At 44.7% G+C, this 18,463-nt stretch overlaps 1 protein-coding gene across 1 annotated transcript in view; it reads left to right on the plus strand.

The window, feature by feature from the left end:
* Positions 1-5,707: 5,707 nt before the first annotated feature.
* LOC134965576 (nicotinamide N-methyltransferase-like) overlaps positions 5,708-18,463 on the plus strand; it is a 74,402-nt gene continuing 61,646 nt past the window's right edge. Inside the window, exon 1 of the mRNA XM_063941934.1 lies at positions 5,708-5,918. Within this exon, the coding sequence (XP_063798004.1) occupies positions 5,768-5,918 (151 nt within the window). The 5' untranslated portion in view covers positions 5,708-5,767. The remainder of the gene's footprint in view (positions 5,919-18,463) is intronic.

Here is an 18,463-nt window from a genome sequence, read left to right on the forward strand (position 1 = left end):
CCTGTGTAGTTATCTGGTTAGTTAGTCTATGTTATATTGGTAGTGTATAATTGTATTGTATTATTCTTTTGCAAGCATACCATCCATAATATATATATAAGGCGTTAGACCCTAAGCCCAGGTATCTGTGTATTTCTTATAGTGTTAAGTATTCTCAGAGCGTCGGTGACGCTCAAACAGCTTTTAAGTTAATAAGGTTACACTGTGTTGCATCTACACTCTACCACTACACAGAGGTTTACAGTATAAGTACATTCCTTAAGGTATAGTTATTCTAGTTTAATTCTGTAAGTATCTGCAATGCCTGTGTTCACACCCTGTGCACAGCGTCTGCGCATACCGTTGCGGTACCTTTTGCGCCAATTGCGTACTGTGTTCTTTAACCTTTAACGTGTTTTTAATAGGACAAATATATTCAGCTTTGTCACTTATTATCCATTTCCAGCTGCGGATTGTTCAAAAAGAGAAGTTCCTCCTAAAGTAGATGCACATGTACTGCGACTTGTGCATAAATCTGCTTTGCCATTGTCTTCTACCTCATAAAATGATGTCACAGACAGAAGGGTAGATAGCTTCTTGAAAAATATATTTTCTCTCTCAGGAGCAGTGGGTAAGGCCTGCTATGGCTTCAGCCTGGATGGCAAAGGCAATGGGAGAATGGATAGAGGGGGTGGTCTTCTGTATGCCGACTGACGGGATCCCGGCGCACAGTATACCGGCGCCGGGATCCCGACAGCCGGCATACCGACACTTATTCTCCCTCGTGGGGGTCCACGACCCCCCTGGAGGGAGAATAAAATAGTGTGGTGCGCGTAGCGCGCCACCGTGCCCGTAGCGTGGCGAGCGCAGCGAGCCCGCAAGGGGCTCATTTGCGCTCGCCACACTGTCGGTAAGCCGGCGGTCGGGCTCCCGGCGCCGGTATGCTGGTCGCTGGGAGCCCGACCGCCGGCATATCGTAGTGAACCCGATAGAGGAACTAGAGAATGACCTCTCTCCTCCTAACAGGGAGCAGGAGTATCATTTAGGCCGTTTAAGACAAGCTGCCCAGTATTTGGAAGAAGCAGCAATTGATATGGGTACGATTGCTTCTAAAGCATCAGCCCTGACAGTAGCCGCTCGTAGAGCAGTTTGGCTACGTTCTTGGAAAGCAGATGCAGAATCCAAGAAAGAGTTGGAAGCATTGCCTTTCATTGGTAATATATTGTTTGGGAAACAATTGTCAGATATTCTAGAATCGGAAGCTGAATCCAAAAAGGTCAGATTTCCGGCTAGTTATAACCTTAAGACTAGGGGTTCAAAGTTTCGGCCTTTTCGATGGCAAGGCAAAGCAAAGGCTAAAGAGGAGTCTAAGCAACCCCAGTTCAATAGATTAGATTTGCCATCCTCCAGCAACATTTTCAGTTCCAAGCTTTGCCCTTCGGGCTAGCAACAGCACCCAGGGTGTTTACCAAAATTATGGTGGTTATGGCAGCTTATCTCCGCAAGCAGGGGATAAGAATATTTCAATACCTCGACGACCTGTTAATCCTAGCACATTCGCAGGAATTACTTTTGAGCCATCTTCAACAGACAGTAGTTTGTCTACAAAGACACGGGTGGCTCATAAATTGGGAAAAGTCGTCTCTGAATCCGTCACAGCAGATGGTTCATTTGGGGGCCATATTGGATTCAGGTCTACAGAGAATTTTCTTACCAGAGAAAAAGATAGTCAAGGTGCAGGTCATGACTCAGGAGGCGTTGCACACTCAGACAATCAGACAATGTCAGTCCATGCAGCAATGCGACTGTTGGGTCTGATGGTGTAAACCTTCGACATGGTGAAATATGCGCAATTCCACTCCAGACTGCTACAGCACCTTATTCTGACCAAATGGAACGAAAATCATCAGACAATAAAGAAGCAGATGGTAAAGTTTCCAGTAAACGTAAAAAGGTCTCTAGCGTGGTGGCTACAGACAGACCATTTAAACAAGGGGAGACCATTTTGGATCAAGGAATAGCAAGTCCTGACAACAGATGCCAGTCTTCAAGGCTGGGGAGCGATGCTCGAAAGCCTATGGTTCCAGGGAAAATGGACCATAAGGGCAAGTCGCCTGCCAATAAATCTGTTGGAAATAAGGGCCATTTATATGGCTCTAGTTCAGGCAAAGGACAGTCTGCAAGGAAGACCAGTCTAGATTCGCTCAGACAATGCAACAGCAGTAGCGTACCTCAATCATCAGGGAGGAACTCACAGCAAAAGATTGATGGAGGAAGTAACTCCCATACTAAGATGGGCAGAACTCCATCTTCCAGAATTGTCAGCAGTGTTTGTTCCAGGTGTACTGAACTGGGAAGCGGATTTTCTCAGTCGACACACCATTCAGGAAACCAAATGGGCATTACACCCAGAAGTGTTTCAGACTATAGTGAACAGATGGGGTCTACCAGAGATAGACCTCATGGCGTCTTGTTTAAACAACAAAGTTCTGAGGTACGGATCAAGAACAAAGGATCCCGGAGCGGTCCTTGTAGACGCACTGTCAGTAAAATGGAAATTTCATCTGGCATATCTGTTCCCTCCAATCTCTCTGTTACCCAGAGTAGTGAAAAAAAATAAAGTAAGCAAAATGAGCCATAATTCTAATAGCTCCAGCTTGGCCAAGAAGACATTGGTACACAGATCTACTAAGGATGTCAGTGGAAGCACCAATACTGCTCCCTCAACGTCCAGATCTGCTAATGCAGGGTCCTTGTTGTCACAGCCATCTGGATCGTCTGTCTTTGACGGCGTGGCTATTGAAACCTCTATCTTAGAAGCTAGAGGATTTTCAAAATAGGTAATTCAGACTATGCTTAGAGCAAGAAAACCTTCTTCAGCTCAGGTTTATCATCGAATATGGCAAGCCTATATTCATTGGTGTAGTGAAAAGAGTTTGAATCCAAGATCTTTTAAAGTATCCAGGATTTTGGATTTTCTTCAAGCAGGTTTGGACAAGGGATTGAAGGTAGCTTCCTTGAGAGTTCAAGTATCAGCATTAACTGTATGGTTTCAGAGAAAGATTGCTGACTTACAGGATGAGCGTACATTCTTTCAGGGAGTTGTACATATTCAACCTCTATTTGTTCCTCCTGCAGCTCCCTTGGATTTGAATCTAGTTCTTAAATTCCTTCAGGGACCTCCGTTTGAACCACTTAAGAGAGCAGATCTTAAATGGTTAACGGCTAAAGTACTTTTTCTACTGGCAATGGCGTCAGCCAGAAGAGTGTCAGATTTAGGAGCACTGTCGTGTAAGTCTCCAAGTTTTTTCCAGATAAAGCAGTTCTCAGAACTAGATCTGGTTATCTTCCGAAGGTGGTTTCAAAGTTTCACCTTAACGAAGAGATTGTAGTCCCAGCTTTTCAGGTATCGGGACTTTCTGCGGGAGAAGCATCGCTGGACGTGGTCCGAGCATTAAGAATCTACATAGATCGTACTAGTGCCATCAGAAAAACAGACTCTTTCTTCATCCTCTACGGATTTCATAGAAGAGTATGGCCTGCTAGTAAACAGACGCTGGCAAGATGGCTCCGAATGGTAATATCAGAAGCTTATTCTCGTGCAGATCTCCCTACTCCGGCTAATGTCTCTGCTCACTCTGCACGTAAGGTAGGTCCGTCATGGGCAGCACAACAGGGTGCTTCAGCACAGATTTGTAAGGCAGCCACATGGTCTTCCATTAACACATTCATCAGACATTATGCCTTGGATACTTTTGCCTCTCATGACGCTGAATTCGGGCGAAAGGTCCTCCTGTCTAATCAGGAGCATCCCCACCACTAAAACTGGCTTTGGGAATCCCAATGTTATCCTGTGGATAACCTGTGGACCCAGCCAGAGAAATATACGTTATGGTAAGAACTTACCGTTGATAACATGATTTCTCTTATGTCCACAGGTATCCACAGGGGTCCCACCCTGACGCACCTGATTTGAGTATCTTGACAATCACTAAACCTCTTCCCTCTTGCATGGAAGGGTGTGCATGTGTGTTCTTATTGCCTAAATAGGTTTCTACCTGATGCTCCTGCCTAAATCGCTGTGGAAAGAACTGATTTGACTGAGTCAGTGGGCGGGATTATATGGAGAAGCCCCGATGCATCCTGGGGAACCAGAAAGCTCGTGACCATTTGGTGCCATTTCTGCTGTTGCTCCGGCATATCCCAATATTATCCTGTGGATACCTGTGGACATAAGAGAAATCACGTTATCAACAGTAAGTTCTTAACATAACGTATATTTTTTTGTGTGTGTGAAAAAATACTGTACACAGACACAGACTCACTGCACACACACACACACACACACACACACTGCACACATACTCCACACACAAACATACGTAACACAACACACACATACTGTACATATATACAAACATATACAGTGCACGCATACCTGGGGATGCAGAGGGGATACACTGCCAGCAACAACACAGCTGCACGGTTAATTGTGAGGACATAAGGGAGCTGCTGTTTCTGTGCATGCGCATCAGCTCCCACTCTTCTCTGGACACAGAGCTTGGCCGGCAAGAGTTCCCTACAGCTCTAACTGCGATCGTGGCTTTCTTTGAGACGGAGACACAGCTGTCTCCGTCTCTAATAGAAGAAATTTAGTCCATCAGGAGAGGTTTCTGGGTACTCAGAAACCCCCTCTGTGTGCGCTACTGCCAGAGATAGGAAGCACCACATCGCTCCTAATAGGTGCGAGGACTGTTAGATGTGATGAATGTGTACATCTCACAGCTACAATGTTGTGATAACAGGGGATGATTATCAGGAACAGAGGGCTTTCTAGTACTTAAATATTTTCCATGTTACTAAGTTTAATATAGAAAAGTGGTTACAATGGTCATTTATTCTACATTGGGAAATATAATTCCCTCGCCTGCATTCCCAGGACCAATTCATGAACAGGATGAATCTTCACGTCAAAGAGCAAAAATGTTCGTGCAGCAGATTCATTCAAATAACTGAATATTAGTGAACATGAATAGAATTTTGCTGGTGGGATCTTAACTGTCTGGGGTTTTTTTTTTTTTTAGTGAAACCCCAGTTGTTGGGTAGATAAGTATATTATTCCCAACTCAATATGCCAAGTAAAATCTCATATGCAGCAGGATGTATGGCAGTCCGATATCGCCAGAGGTGCGGGTTGGTGGCCGATCTCAGACGTTTTTTAAAGGGATAATCACTTACAAGGCAAAACCATGTCCTGTAAGTGAAAGTCAGAGATCAGCCAATCACGGACTGCATTACATCCCGCCGAAAATCTGTAAAAAAAAAAATGACACTTGATAGTGTATGAAGTATTCAAAGACTTGAGGGTTGACCTGTTTGCTCAAGAGTATTACTAGCACCCAGCAATTCTATCATGTACTCGGGATGAATCAAGAATGTATAACCTAGTCTCCGAAGAGATAATCTTCACAGAAAGATGCACCATTGAATCTGAAATCCAGAAAAATTAACCCATCATTTATGTATATTTGAATTAAAATGCTGATATATGTATCTTTTATATATGTACTGTAAATAATATAATGAAATATATGTAAAACACAGCATCAGCTGCATTCTCATGATCAACTCATTATGATAAGAAGTCATCATGTGCAAATAAATACTGATGTTCCTTGCAGCTGATTAATTAAAATTCCTATGTTCCTAATGACTATAAATACAGAACACAAACAAGAAGGAAAGAGAGACGTGAGAAATCACCCTGTCTGTGATACAACACTGAAAGATGGATTGTACTGCCAAAAAGCTCTATCATGTACATGGGTTTGAATCTAGAACATTTCTGGAAACATTTTATTCTGATGGACCAAAAAATGTTTTTGCAGAAGAATCTCTGACATTTCCTATGGAGAAAATTCACCAGTATCTAAATGCAGGTATGTACTATACCAGCAGTGGCCAACCTGCGGCTCTTTCATCTGCCGCATGTGGCTTGGCCGGCTCCTGGCTACCGCTGCCCGACACATACACTTGTCTCTGGCGGCAGTGTCACTCTTCAATTCAGCGCCGGTTCGTGAGCCAATCAGAGCTCGCGGACCGGCAGCTAAGGCTGCCGGACCGCCAGCTTTGATTAGTTCATGGACTGGTGCCTAATTGAAGACAGACACCGACGCTGGAGAGTGAGGGGCAGGAGAGGCGTACGCTGCGCTCTCCTCCCCTCACAGACAGCAGCAGCGCGGTGAGCAGCTTGGGGGAAGGGGGGATGGCATGTATATCTGGCACTTGGGGCATTGCTGGCACTGTGGGGACATGTATACCTGGCACTGCGGTCATAGCTGGCACCGGGAGCATAGCTGGCACTGTGGGGACACATATATCTGCACTGGGGGCATAGCTGGCACTGTGGGGACATGTATATCTGGCACTGGGGGCATAGCTGGCACTGTGGAGACAAGTATATCTGGCACTGGGGGCATAGCTGGCACTTGGGGGACATGTATATCTGGCAATAGGGGCAGAGCTGGCACTGTGTGGGGACATGTATATCTGGCACTGGGGGCAGAGCTGGCATGGGGAGCATAGCTGGCACTGTGGGGACACGTATAACTGCATGGGGGCATAGCTGGCACTGTGGGGACATGTATATCTGGCACTGGGGGCATAGCTGGCACTGTGGAGACAAGTATATCTGGCACTGGGGGCATAGCTGGCACTGGGGGGACATGTATATCTGGCACTGGGGAGACATGTATATCTGGCAATGGGGGCAAATCTGGCACTGTGTGGGGACATGTATATCTGGCACTGGGGGCAGAGCTGGCATGGGGGGCATAGCTGGCACTGTGGGGACATATATATCTGGCACTAGGGGCATAGCTGGCACTGTGGGGACATGTATATCTGGTACTGGTGGCATATCTGGCATTGCGCGGCACTGGCATTGGGGCCATAGCTGACACTGTGGGGACATGTATATCTGGCACTGGGGGCATAACTGGCACTGTGGGGACATGTATATCTGGCACTGGGGGCATAGCTGGCACTGTGGGGACATGTATATCTGGCACTGGGGACATTTATATCTGGCACTGGGGGCATAGCTGGCACTGTGGGGGCATGTGTATCTGGCACTGGGGGTATTTCTGGCACTGTGGGCATATCTGGCACTGTGGGACATGTGTATCTGGCACTGTGAACATATATGTATCTGGCACTGTGAGGCATATATGTATTTGGTACTGTACGGCATATGTGTATCTGGCACTGTGGGACATCTGTGTACTTGGCACTGTGGGACATATGTGTATCTGGTAGTGTGGGGGCATATATGTATCTGGCACTGTGGGGCATATATGTATCTGGCACTGTGTAGACATGTGTATCTGGCACTATGGGGCATATATGTATCTGGCACTAAGGGGACATATGTTTCTTGCACTGTGGAGGCACCCATTTATTGGCATTTTTATATGTATGTGGCACTGTGCTGGGGCATTATATCTATGTGGCACTGTACAACATGACTAAAAACGTCGTTATGACACACGGTCATACTCCTACAAATGTCATACCGAAAGGTGTGTGCACAAAAATGGGGTGTGGCTTTGTGAAACCTAGGCCACGCCCCATTTTTGTGAGCACACCTTCGGCGCGCATGATACTAGCTCTTGCCCTTGACTACAGATCTTTTCTGGCTCTTTGCCTCTGACTGGTTGGCCACCCCTGTACTATACAGTACTTTATCCCACAGTAAAGATTCAATTATTTGTTCACTGGACGTCTTTTCTATTTTGCATGTACTTTAAGGGTTGGCAAATGAAAGATAGACAACAGTTCTATAGTCAATAGTCACATATGGAAAGGGTCCTACGCATACACAAGTAACAATCATCTGTACTTTGTGCATCAGGATGAAGATCCTTCATGATCTGAATTAGCTCCAATGTGTCACTGATCAATATAAACAAAATGCACTTAGTTGGCAAATAAAAGTAACACAAACCTTACTCCACCCTTGTACTGTATCATATGATTAGTTTTGCAATGCTTAAGAGACAGTACAGACCAGCCACTGTTCCTGGCGTCGGTGTCCGGCACCGTACTACACTACAATAAAAAAATTATATACAGGGACATCCAGCATGGCCGCATTTTATTGAGCTCCCTACAACGGCCTGCATAATCAGTGCCCATCCTGCTTAAATACAGCTTGTTTTGATGTAACAATTGACCACCTGCAGGGTTCACATTGTGAGGAACACTTTCAGGTCCTTTTTGTTGGGGAGCGTTTCTGTGCCACCAGAGTCTGGCCACCGTGGCAGCCTGAGACGCTAGGAGTAGCGTGCCCCCTCCCTCACCCACTGCATCTATATGCCGGCTCCCTGACTCACTCCTGGACGAGCTGTTATTACCTGGCGGCAGCGGTGTTGTCCCCGCTGGACCCCCCTGGTGCATTTACCTGACTCTGGTGGTGGCCCGGCGGAAGAGTCGGGGGAGAGAGATCGCGGGACAGTGGAGGCAAAGTCCGTGCAGTGGCTTGAGCTGTGTCGGATAGCGCCACGCTCCCCGCCACTGTCTTACTATGCGGTGCTGTCTTGCTGTGCGGTACTGCGGGAAACTACTCCGGCGGACGTAGCGCCCTGACACCCTCCGGACCCTGTTGGCCCCAGTAAGCAGCTTACCACACATCTTACTCCCCGAAAACCTATCGCATCCTGCCATCTCTTAGCTTCTGTAATAGAACCTCCTTTAACCCTGTGGTGAGCAGAGAGAGAACGTCAGAAGCCTAATACCAGTGCCTGATCACCCTCCTGCTGGGGTGCACATTGTATCTTTGCCCCACCGACCCGCGTTTGACCGGCCGTGACTCCGACGCTGGAAGTCTTGGTGCTGGCGGCGGGAGATCCGGAGCTGCTAAATTCTGCCCTGCTTTCCCGAGACGGGCTGGAGGAGACGCACTGGATGCGCCCGGCGGAAGACCTGCCACGGCTGCTCTGGTGTTGCTGTCTGGCTGGAAAAATGGTGCTTGGCGTGCGAGCTGTGCTGGTGAAGATTCTCACACTGCTGGAATCCTGTTCCTGACTGCACGGTTCTTGAGAACACGTTGGGCTTTACGGATCCTCCCCAGGTACTAACATTGTCTGTCTACCCCAACTGCATCTTTACTAAGATCCCTCTCTTTTTATTTCATACCCCACATACCCAGATTCTTTGAACCTCCCTACCTCTTGTGTCGCCCCTTCCCCCCCTTTCTCCCTCCCCACCGCCCTGTATCCCCATTTACCTTCTCAGCCTTCCCTATTCTTGGCCTTTTCGCCGAGTGTGTTGGACTTAGAGACTGTGCAGGGGCCACTTATCACACTCTGTGAACAACCTCGGTTGCTGAACTCCTGCTTACATTATTGAGGAGGATTACTGCCCTTTATTTAGTTCAGCATTATAACCTGCTCTGGAATTTATATCAGTTGCATGTTCTCTGCTGAAGCTCACAGCTTGCGCACCACCACCACCAAGTGGCCTTGATTTTCTTGTAATTGGACTGCTAACTCAATTGTGACGTTTATTATTTTCCCTCTATTGCGGGTTGATTGTGACATTTGTTATTTTTCTTCTGTAAGCTCTCGCTGAGTATTATATGTGACGTTTGTTATTTTTACCCGAAACTTCTATTCTATATTGCTTGACACTTAAGTTGTTCTATAGCACATGTTTTTGTCCCCGCCTGTGTGTGCCGTAGCTTATTGCCGGAGTTATTCCCAAGTGTTCTTATTGATATTTCAGTGGTTAAAGGCTATCACTGAGCTGCTTTACGTTGCTCCGCGACTTTTCCATACCTCTAGATGTAATATCACTGTGTATATGGCTGCAGCTTTCTTTTTCTCCTAGTTGGGATGCTGACCACTTGAAATATGTTCTAAATAATTTGGTTTAATTTCACACTGCCGCCCGAGCCTCATGTATATCTGATTCTTTTTAACACTGCTGCTTGTAACTATTGGATCAGTGGCTTCAGGAGACACTGATTGCTCTATGCCTCATTCCCTAGGGTATAGACAAATACTTCGACAAAAACATGCCTCCAAAACAATCAAACACCTCCTATAAAGCGGGGAAGGGAAAGGACGCTCCCCCTAAGTCGGGTCCGTCCTCCCCAGCTGGTCCTGAGGCGGAATCATCTAGCTTATCTAGTGATAAAACCTCCCCCTTGACAGCTAAAGAAATTTCAGATTTTCTTATGCCTTTGCTCGACAAACGTTTTGATCTACAAGCCCACTTAGACGCAGGATTGGCTCGCATAGATTCGCATGCGACGCGTATCTCCACGTTAGAAACAAGACTGAGTGATACTGAGGACCTGGACCAGTCTTGTCAGGAGGAGGAATCAACCCAGTGTAAATATATACAACTGCAGGACAAAGTAGAGGACCTAGAAAATAGATCCTGTAGAAACAACCTTAGGTTTAGATTAATACCAGAGTCATTGCAAGGCCCAGCCCTTTCCTCCTATCTTAGCACGGACCTCCCCACCTCGTTGGGAATTATGGATGACATTGAGGTCCCATACATCGAAAGAGCTCATAGGTTGGGAGCGGTGCGGGACGGAACACAGAAGCGTTCCCGGCCAGTCATTGCTCGCTATTTAGATTATAGGGCTAAGGAACAAATTCTAGCTGCATACCGCAAAAAAACAGGGAATTGTTAGTCAAGGGCCACAAAATCTTGATATTTCAGGATTTCTCGGTAGCCGTGGCTCAGAAGAGAAAATAATTTTCTGACGTTTTTGTTCCTACTTACATAATAAATATATCCGGTTTGCCCTGCTATACCCAGCTAAATTGCGGGTCTTAGAGAATGGAAATCAGGTATTCTATACAGACCCTGAGAAAGCGAGATCACACTTTCTGACTCACAGATCCCCATCGAGATCGCCCATTAGTTAGGGTATCGGTCATAGGACCGCCACGGGTTAAGCAGTTCATGTACCCTCACCTCGGGCGGATATGTGTTGATCTACCTTATATTTCTTGTTCCTTTTATTTTTGTTATTTTTCTCTTTAAATATAGCATTCCTTCTTAATATTTTTGTCAGTGTTCTGTGTGCGCACCATTAGACCTAGTTGGTGCCCACCATGGTTATGGTTGTTAGGAAAACTTTAGAAAATGGAGTTATGAGTCATTATGGTTTACTATTAACATTTCAAACAATACAATTATGCTCTGTATTTTATGTCACATTGGTGTTCATGCTGTTAAAATCTATGCTGAAATGGAGACCTTGGGTTAGGGGGGGAGCAGCCATTGTGTACTTGAATTTACTGATTATCTGTCAGACATTTCACTGCCCCGTAAGGGTTGGGTAGCCATGCCGTCTTAGTTTCTTCCTCGTCTGAGGTATTGCCCCCGAAACCTATACAATTTATTTCTTGGAATGTTGGAGGTCTTAACTCCCCAGTCAAACGTCGGCGTGTGGCCACGCACCTCAAACGTTCTCACCCAGATGTGACTTTTCTACAGGAAACCCATTGGCTGATAGGCAAAGAAAATGTATTAAAGGCTCCTTGGCTTGGCTCCTGTATCTCTGCTCCTTTTCGCACGAAAGCCAGAGGGGTGGCCATACTTTTTTGAAAAAATCTTCCTATTACTGTTTTGGCAGAAGTAATTGATCCTGAAGACAGATACAGAATATTGGATATAGAGCTTTTTCACTCTAAATTTACCCTTATCAACCTGTATGCCCCGAACGTTAACACGCACATATTAAGTCAGGACCTCAGTCACATTCTCCAAGGTAGAAATAACTATTCCTTGATAGTGGGTGGGGATTATAACATGGTAGACGATCCCACAGTTGATAGATCACCGACTATACCAAAGAACTACTGACCCTCACAGTAAACACTTATTGGCGTTTAGAGACTCCTTAGACCTTTCTGATCCATGGAAATTGCTGCACCCTACAGACAAAACACATACCCATCTGTCACTGGCTCACGGGATATTGTCTCATATTGACAAGTTCCTAATTGCCAATGACTTGATTTCCCAAGTCGCTGGGGTGGATATACTCGCTACATTAATTTCTGATCATGCCCCTGTCACGTTGGCTCTAACCCATCCTCGTATGCATTCAACAGACCATATTTTGCGATTCCCGCAATAACTGGCTGACTCGGAAGACTTTAAGTTATATCTCACATACCATTGGACTAACTATGTTGATGAAAATATAGATTACTGGGATAGACCCGACATTTTTTGGAATGCCTCTAAGGCAGTGATGAGGGGTCATATCATTAGCTATGTCACCCGGAAAAAAAGGGAATCCAAAATGGAATATGCCGCACTAAAAGCAGAAATATCTATGGCTTTCCAAACCTATACCTCCACACCCACGGATGCCGCTATCACTGAGTACAAATAAGCCAGACGCCTGCTTGAAACTTACTTAGTGACCCAGGCGAAACACTCATTAGATTTTACCAAAAATAAATTCTATAGATGGGGTAATAAGGCTGGTAGGTTGCTGGCAGTCATTTCCCAACCCCCCCCCCCCCAAAAAAAAATGACATACCATAACTGCTATACACCACCCCATGTCAGGTCGTATTCTTACCAAATCTCAGGAAATAGTGGCACAATTCCAAACCTACTTTCAGTCCTTGTTTAGTTCTGCACAAGTAGATACTGATATACAAACACAAATGCTTACAGATGAGGTACTTCCCCCTTTGACTCGGAACCAGAGAGAAGCCCTTGTGGGTAATATAACAGAGGAAATTAACATTGCCATTTCCAACTTGCCCCATGGTAAAACTCCAGGTCCTGATGGCCTGTCAGGAGACTATTATCGCATATTACAAGCCCATATTGTTCCTGCTTTATTAGAGTTGTTTCGAGCCATATATGAAAGAAGTTCTCCATCCCCAATATTTAATGAAGCATTTATTACCCTTATCCCCAAACCCGGTAGGGATACCAATTTTCTCTCTTCTTACAGACCAATCAGTCTATTAAATGTCGACTATAAATTATTGGCTAAAATAATGGCGTTACGGCTCCAATCCATCCTCCCAGATATCCTCACCACGACACAAATTGGTTTTGTGACTGGCAGGCATGCGGTTGAGGCAATTCGCATGGCACTAGCGGCAGTGGCAGCATCCCAATCTCCATGTACAGACTCTAATATGCTTCTTAGCCTCAACGCCAGTATGGCTTTTGACATGGTTTTGTGGCCACATTTGTTTACTGTGTTGGAAAAAAGAGGCTTTGACACAGACTTTATTAACTACATTCGTTATATCTACAACAAACCATCTGCTTCTCTTTTGATAAACGGGATCAGGGGTCAACGTCAAGGATGCCCTTTATCACCGCTATTATTTAATCTAGCTCTTGATCCACTGCTTCGGACACTATAGGATTGGCCAGCCTTTTCGGGGTATAAGAGTGGGTCGGCAGGAAATTAAACTATCAGCCTTTGCCGATGATATCCTTCTTTATATATTATTTGGCCACATTTCGGGTTTTGGTATTAACATGGACAAATCTAAAGCGTTATTGTTGTATGGTAATGTGACATGTCCGCATTGGACCTCACACTTCCCACTACATTGGGTATCGACGTACATCTCATATTTGGGAATTATGGTGCCACGGTATATGTCTGAACTATACAAACTCAATGTGAGCAAGGCCATACGCACTCTAACTGACGATATTAAGGGATGGAAACGTCTTCCGCTGTCATATTTGGGCAGGGCTAACCTGCTTAAAATAGTGGCTATACCACGCATAGTATACCAACTGCAAACGCTCCCTGTATTGCACACTAAACAGGACGCACAAATGATTAATAAACTTATCAGATCCTTTATATGGAAGGGGGGCCGTGCACGTATTGCTTTGCGTAAACTTGTCCAACCTAAATCCAATGGAGGAATCAATTTCCCCGATGTGGTAGTTTATAACCAGGCCGCACTTTTGAGATACTTGAGAGATAGGCTGCAAAACAGCTCTGTATACACGAATACCTGTCTGGAACAAAAAATTTTAACAAACGTAGACTTTACGTGTTTTCTCCACTAACATGATCAGGAAATATCGGATCATGTTAAGTCAAACCCGCTTTTGTTGTCTACCAGGAGAATATGGCATATATTGCGCCACAATGCGAAATTGAATCAATATCATTCCTTACATCTGCCCCTACTTAAAAACCCAGAATTCTTGGACGGCATGGCTGCTCACCCCTTTACAGTGTGGAGGGAGGTTGGTATAACATCGATTCGATCATTGGTATCGGTGGAAAACCACCGTATGCTCACTTTCTCGGAGGTTTCAACGAGACACGTTGTGGTTGCCTCGTCTCCCCTTCCATTTTTGCAAACACAATTTTATGTTAGACGTGTTCTTACACATTGTGCGGAAGGGGATTGGACTAACTCCTTGACAGCCTCTTATTGCATCCCGTACCAAGTCATAAAGTCATATCTATACACTATACATTTTTAAGGACAATATTAGATCATGCTACTGTAGCAGGCGGCATGTCCAAATGGTTGACTCACTTCCCTGGTCTGACTATACCCGTGATGGAAAAAGCCTTATCTTATTCCCAAAAGGTCCTGTCAGCGAGTATGTACACCAAATTATTTCTTAATGTATATCATAATACCTATTTATCCCCGCTACGGCTTATCCATATGGGAACGTCGGAAATACACTCCTGCCCAAAATGCCACCAGAGTGAGGCGTATACCTATCATTGTTTATGGGTATGTCCTATTGTGCAATATTTCTGGCACCTTATTAGAAGATATGCAGAAGCTAAGCTAATAACTTATGTACCATTTACCCCCAAATGGGCAGTTTTGGGTATCATCGATCCCACTCTCCGAATGTCATCGGAATGCAAAAAACTACTGATAGCCCTCAGTGCAGCGGGGAAAAAGACGATACTACAGGGGTGGATAGACAGCACGCCTCCACAGATACCTTTATTTTTGAATAACCTGCACCACCTATTCAGGATGGACTGGGTGGAAGCTATTGTGGATAGAGGTAAACAAATTGATCGTTTTTTCAATCTCTGGGAATCTTATATTTCCACTCTACCCCTCACCACGTGGCTGCAAATTCATAACAGTCTAAAGAATACCACGTGGTACCTAACTAGATTAGCAGCACAAGACCGACCTGTATCTTTGGTCTGAGGACAGACTACTATGGCGGCTCCCCTCAGGGTTACCTGTATCATTCATAGTAACACGAGTGACCCAAATGAATGATTATACACCATGTATAACTCTTTATTATGATACATATGTGAATATACTGTGAAATGCACAATTGTGACTTCTCTTCATTGCAAACCCTATTGTTTTTGCATTATCTTGATGTGTACAATCCATAATGTCTCAATAAAAATTGTTTAAAATAATAATAATTATATACAATATATATATATATATATATATATATATATACAGTATATATAGCTGACGACAGTAAAGCGATGACTGTAAACATACTGAATCATTGTTAAATTAGAACCAGCCACAGTAGCATAATTTTATCAAGCTGTGAGTGCCGCATCATGGGGGTCATTCCGAGTTGTTCGCTCGCTAGCTGCTTTTAGCAGCATTGCACACGCTAGGCCCCTGCCTTCTGGGAGTGTATCTTAGCTTAGCAGAATTGCGAACGAAAAATTAGCAGAATTGCGAATAGAAATTTCTTAGCAGTTTCTGAGTAGCTCCAGACCTACTCACAGATTGCGATCAGCTCAGGCCGTTCCGTTCCTGGTTTGACGTCACACACACGCCCAGTGTTCAGCCAGCCACTCCCCCATTTCTCCAGACACTCCCGCATTTTTCCCTGACACGCCTGCGTTTTTCCGCACACTACCAGAAAACAGCCAGTTTCCGCCCAGAAACACCCTCTTCCTGTCAATCACACTCCGATCACTTCAACGATGAAAAATCTTCGTTCGGGCGTGAGTAAATCTACTAAGTTTTGTGCTAAAATACTTTAGCGCATGCACGCTGCGTACCATGGCCCTCATTCCGAGTTGTTCGCTCGGTAAAAATCTTCGCATCACAGCGATTTTCCGCTTAATGCGCATGCGCAATGTTCGCACTGCGACTGCGCCAAGTAAATTTGCTATGCACTTAGGAATTTTACTCACGGCTTTTTCATCGGTCTGGCGATCGTAATGTGATTGACAGGAAATGGGTGTTACTGGGCGGAAACAGGCCGTTTTATGGGCGTGTGGGAAAAAACGCTACCGTTTCCGGAAAAAACGCAGGAGTGGCCGGAGAAACGGAGGAGTGTCTGGGCGAACGCTGGGAGTGTTTGTGACGTCAAACCAGGAACGACAAGCACTGAACTGATCGCAGATGCCGAGTAAGTCTGAAGCTACTCAGAAACTGCTACGAGGTGTGTAATCGCAATATTGCGAATACATCGTTCGCATTTTTAAGATGCTAAGATTCACTCCCAGTAGGCGGCGGCTTAGCGTGAGCAACTCTGCTAAAATCGCCTTGCGAGCGATCAACTCGGAATGAGGGCCCATGTGCATGCGCATTTTTGCCTTAATCGCTCCGTTGCTTAAATCGGCAACGAGCGATCAACTCGGAATGACCCCCCATGGTCCGATATCATTCATTCCTGTGAGGGCACCGGCTGTAGTACTGGACCTTATAGGGAGTGCCAGACTTTTGTTTTTTTCTACTTTCGCTTATATACCTAAAAAAAAGTTTTTCCTCCTTTACCCACTGACTGGGCCATTTTCTCCTCAGCTTGTGCCTTTGCACATCTGATTACCTTCTTAGTCTCCCTCTGTCTAACAAGATATATCTTTCTTGTTGTTCAAACTTATGGGGGTTTACCGCCCGTAAGGATACATTACCTGTAAACTGGATTTATTTTTGTGAGAACAAAGATGTTTTAAAGATTAATTCACTATGGAGCATACCCCATTTCTTCTTTTTGAGCTACATACTATATATATATATATATATATATATACATACACACACACACTTCTATTTATATACAGTATATATATATATATATATATATATTGATAATGTCTATATTATCTTAAACCATAAAGCTATACCTCTAGATACACTATTACCGTGGAGCCGCTATGGCCGCTAGACTGAATACACATGCTGCGCACTTTGTACACTATTTGCGTACAGAGTCCTGCACGTGGTACGTACTTGGCGTACACACGCCGCGCTGTGTGTACAGAGTACACACAGCGTGCGCACACACAATTGATAACCTTTAAACCTTGTTAATGATACAATGCTATGATATGATTACACTTTAAACCTTTAGCAGCAAATTTACTGCAACGATGTTATACCTTAACCCTTAAGTAGCGCTGACGGTATAAAGTACCCGCAGTGCGTACACCTTATCAATACTTATACACCTTATACAGATAAATACAGTTTAAAAACCCTTGCAGGAAAGTGAAGACACAACACCGATTTGTAGTTGAAACCACAGGGTTCTAAGGCCACCGTGGATTGTTCCAAAAGGTAAAACAGTACAAATTATACACTACAGGCTAACAAGATAAGTCTAAACAGAATAATGGCTACAGAGAATGTACATACGTGAGAATGTTCGCAAGCGCAACCCGGCCGGCCATTCAACAACGGTCTTTTTATACACAACTTACATACACAATACAATGGTCACTGTAATCGCATTGTCCATTGGACGCAGAGATGTTTCTTTTCATTACAGGTGAGGTCATAGGTTGATTTGAAAAGGTGGGCGATGTCTTTCCCCAACTGCTCTGGTAGGTGGTATCCTCTGGATTCCCGCCGCAAACATAATATACAGTAAATACAGTTAATATCTATATTCTAGTTCTGCACATAACTATACGCTGGAACATGCGATCTTTCTCTAACCAACACCGGAATGTTACCCTCAAAATACCCTACAGCTGGATACTAGACATCACCTTCTAACCTGAGTCTGACCCTTCCTATCATGCAAAGGCAAATCCCTTAGTCCTGGAACTGTTTAAACTATTGATACTCGCTGATGCGGTCTAGGGGAGCTATATCTAAAATGTACACTATTTGGGTTAAATATGTAATGTTCTAATAACCCTCTATGCGCTCACAAACTCTACCGTAAATGCGCATACCACGCGCTAAGGCGCATGGCCGTGGAAGCTCCTTTACGCAAATTGCGGATATGTGCACGCACGGCAGAGTGAGTGCACGCGCAGCGGGCATGTGCATGGGGTTAGTACATGGGGTATGCATTACAATATTTTTCGACTTTGACAGTCCACCCTTTGGCAGTCAACAATAACTGCCACTATCTAAACATTAAAGAGAAAAATATACAATACAATATCTACAGATGATTGGATGGTAGGAGGAGAGGTGTAGGTGGGAAATGTATGACCTAGTGGGATAGTAAAAGCATGTATGTATGAAATCCG

The sequence above is a fragment of the Pseudophryne corroboree genome, chromosome 10 (genome assembly GCF_028390025.1).
Source record: "Pseudophryne corroboree isolate aPseCor3 chromosome 10, aPseCor3.hap2, whole genome shotgun sequence".
Lineage (NCBI taxonomy): Eukaryota > Metazoa > Chordata > Amphibia > Anura > Myobatrachidae > Pseudophryne > Pseudophryne corroboree.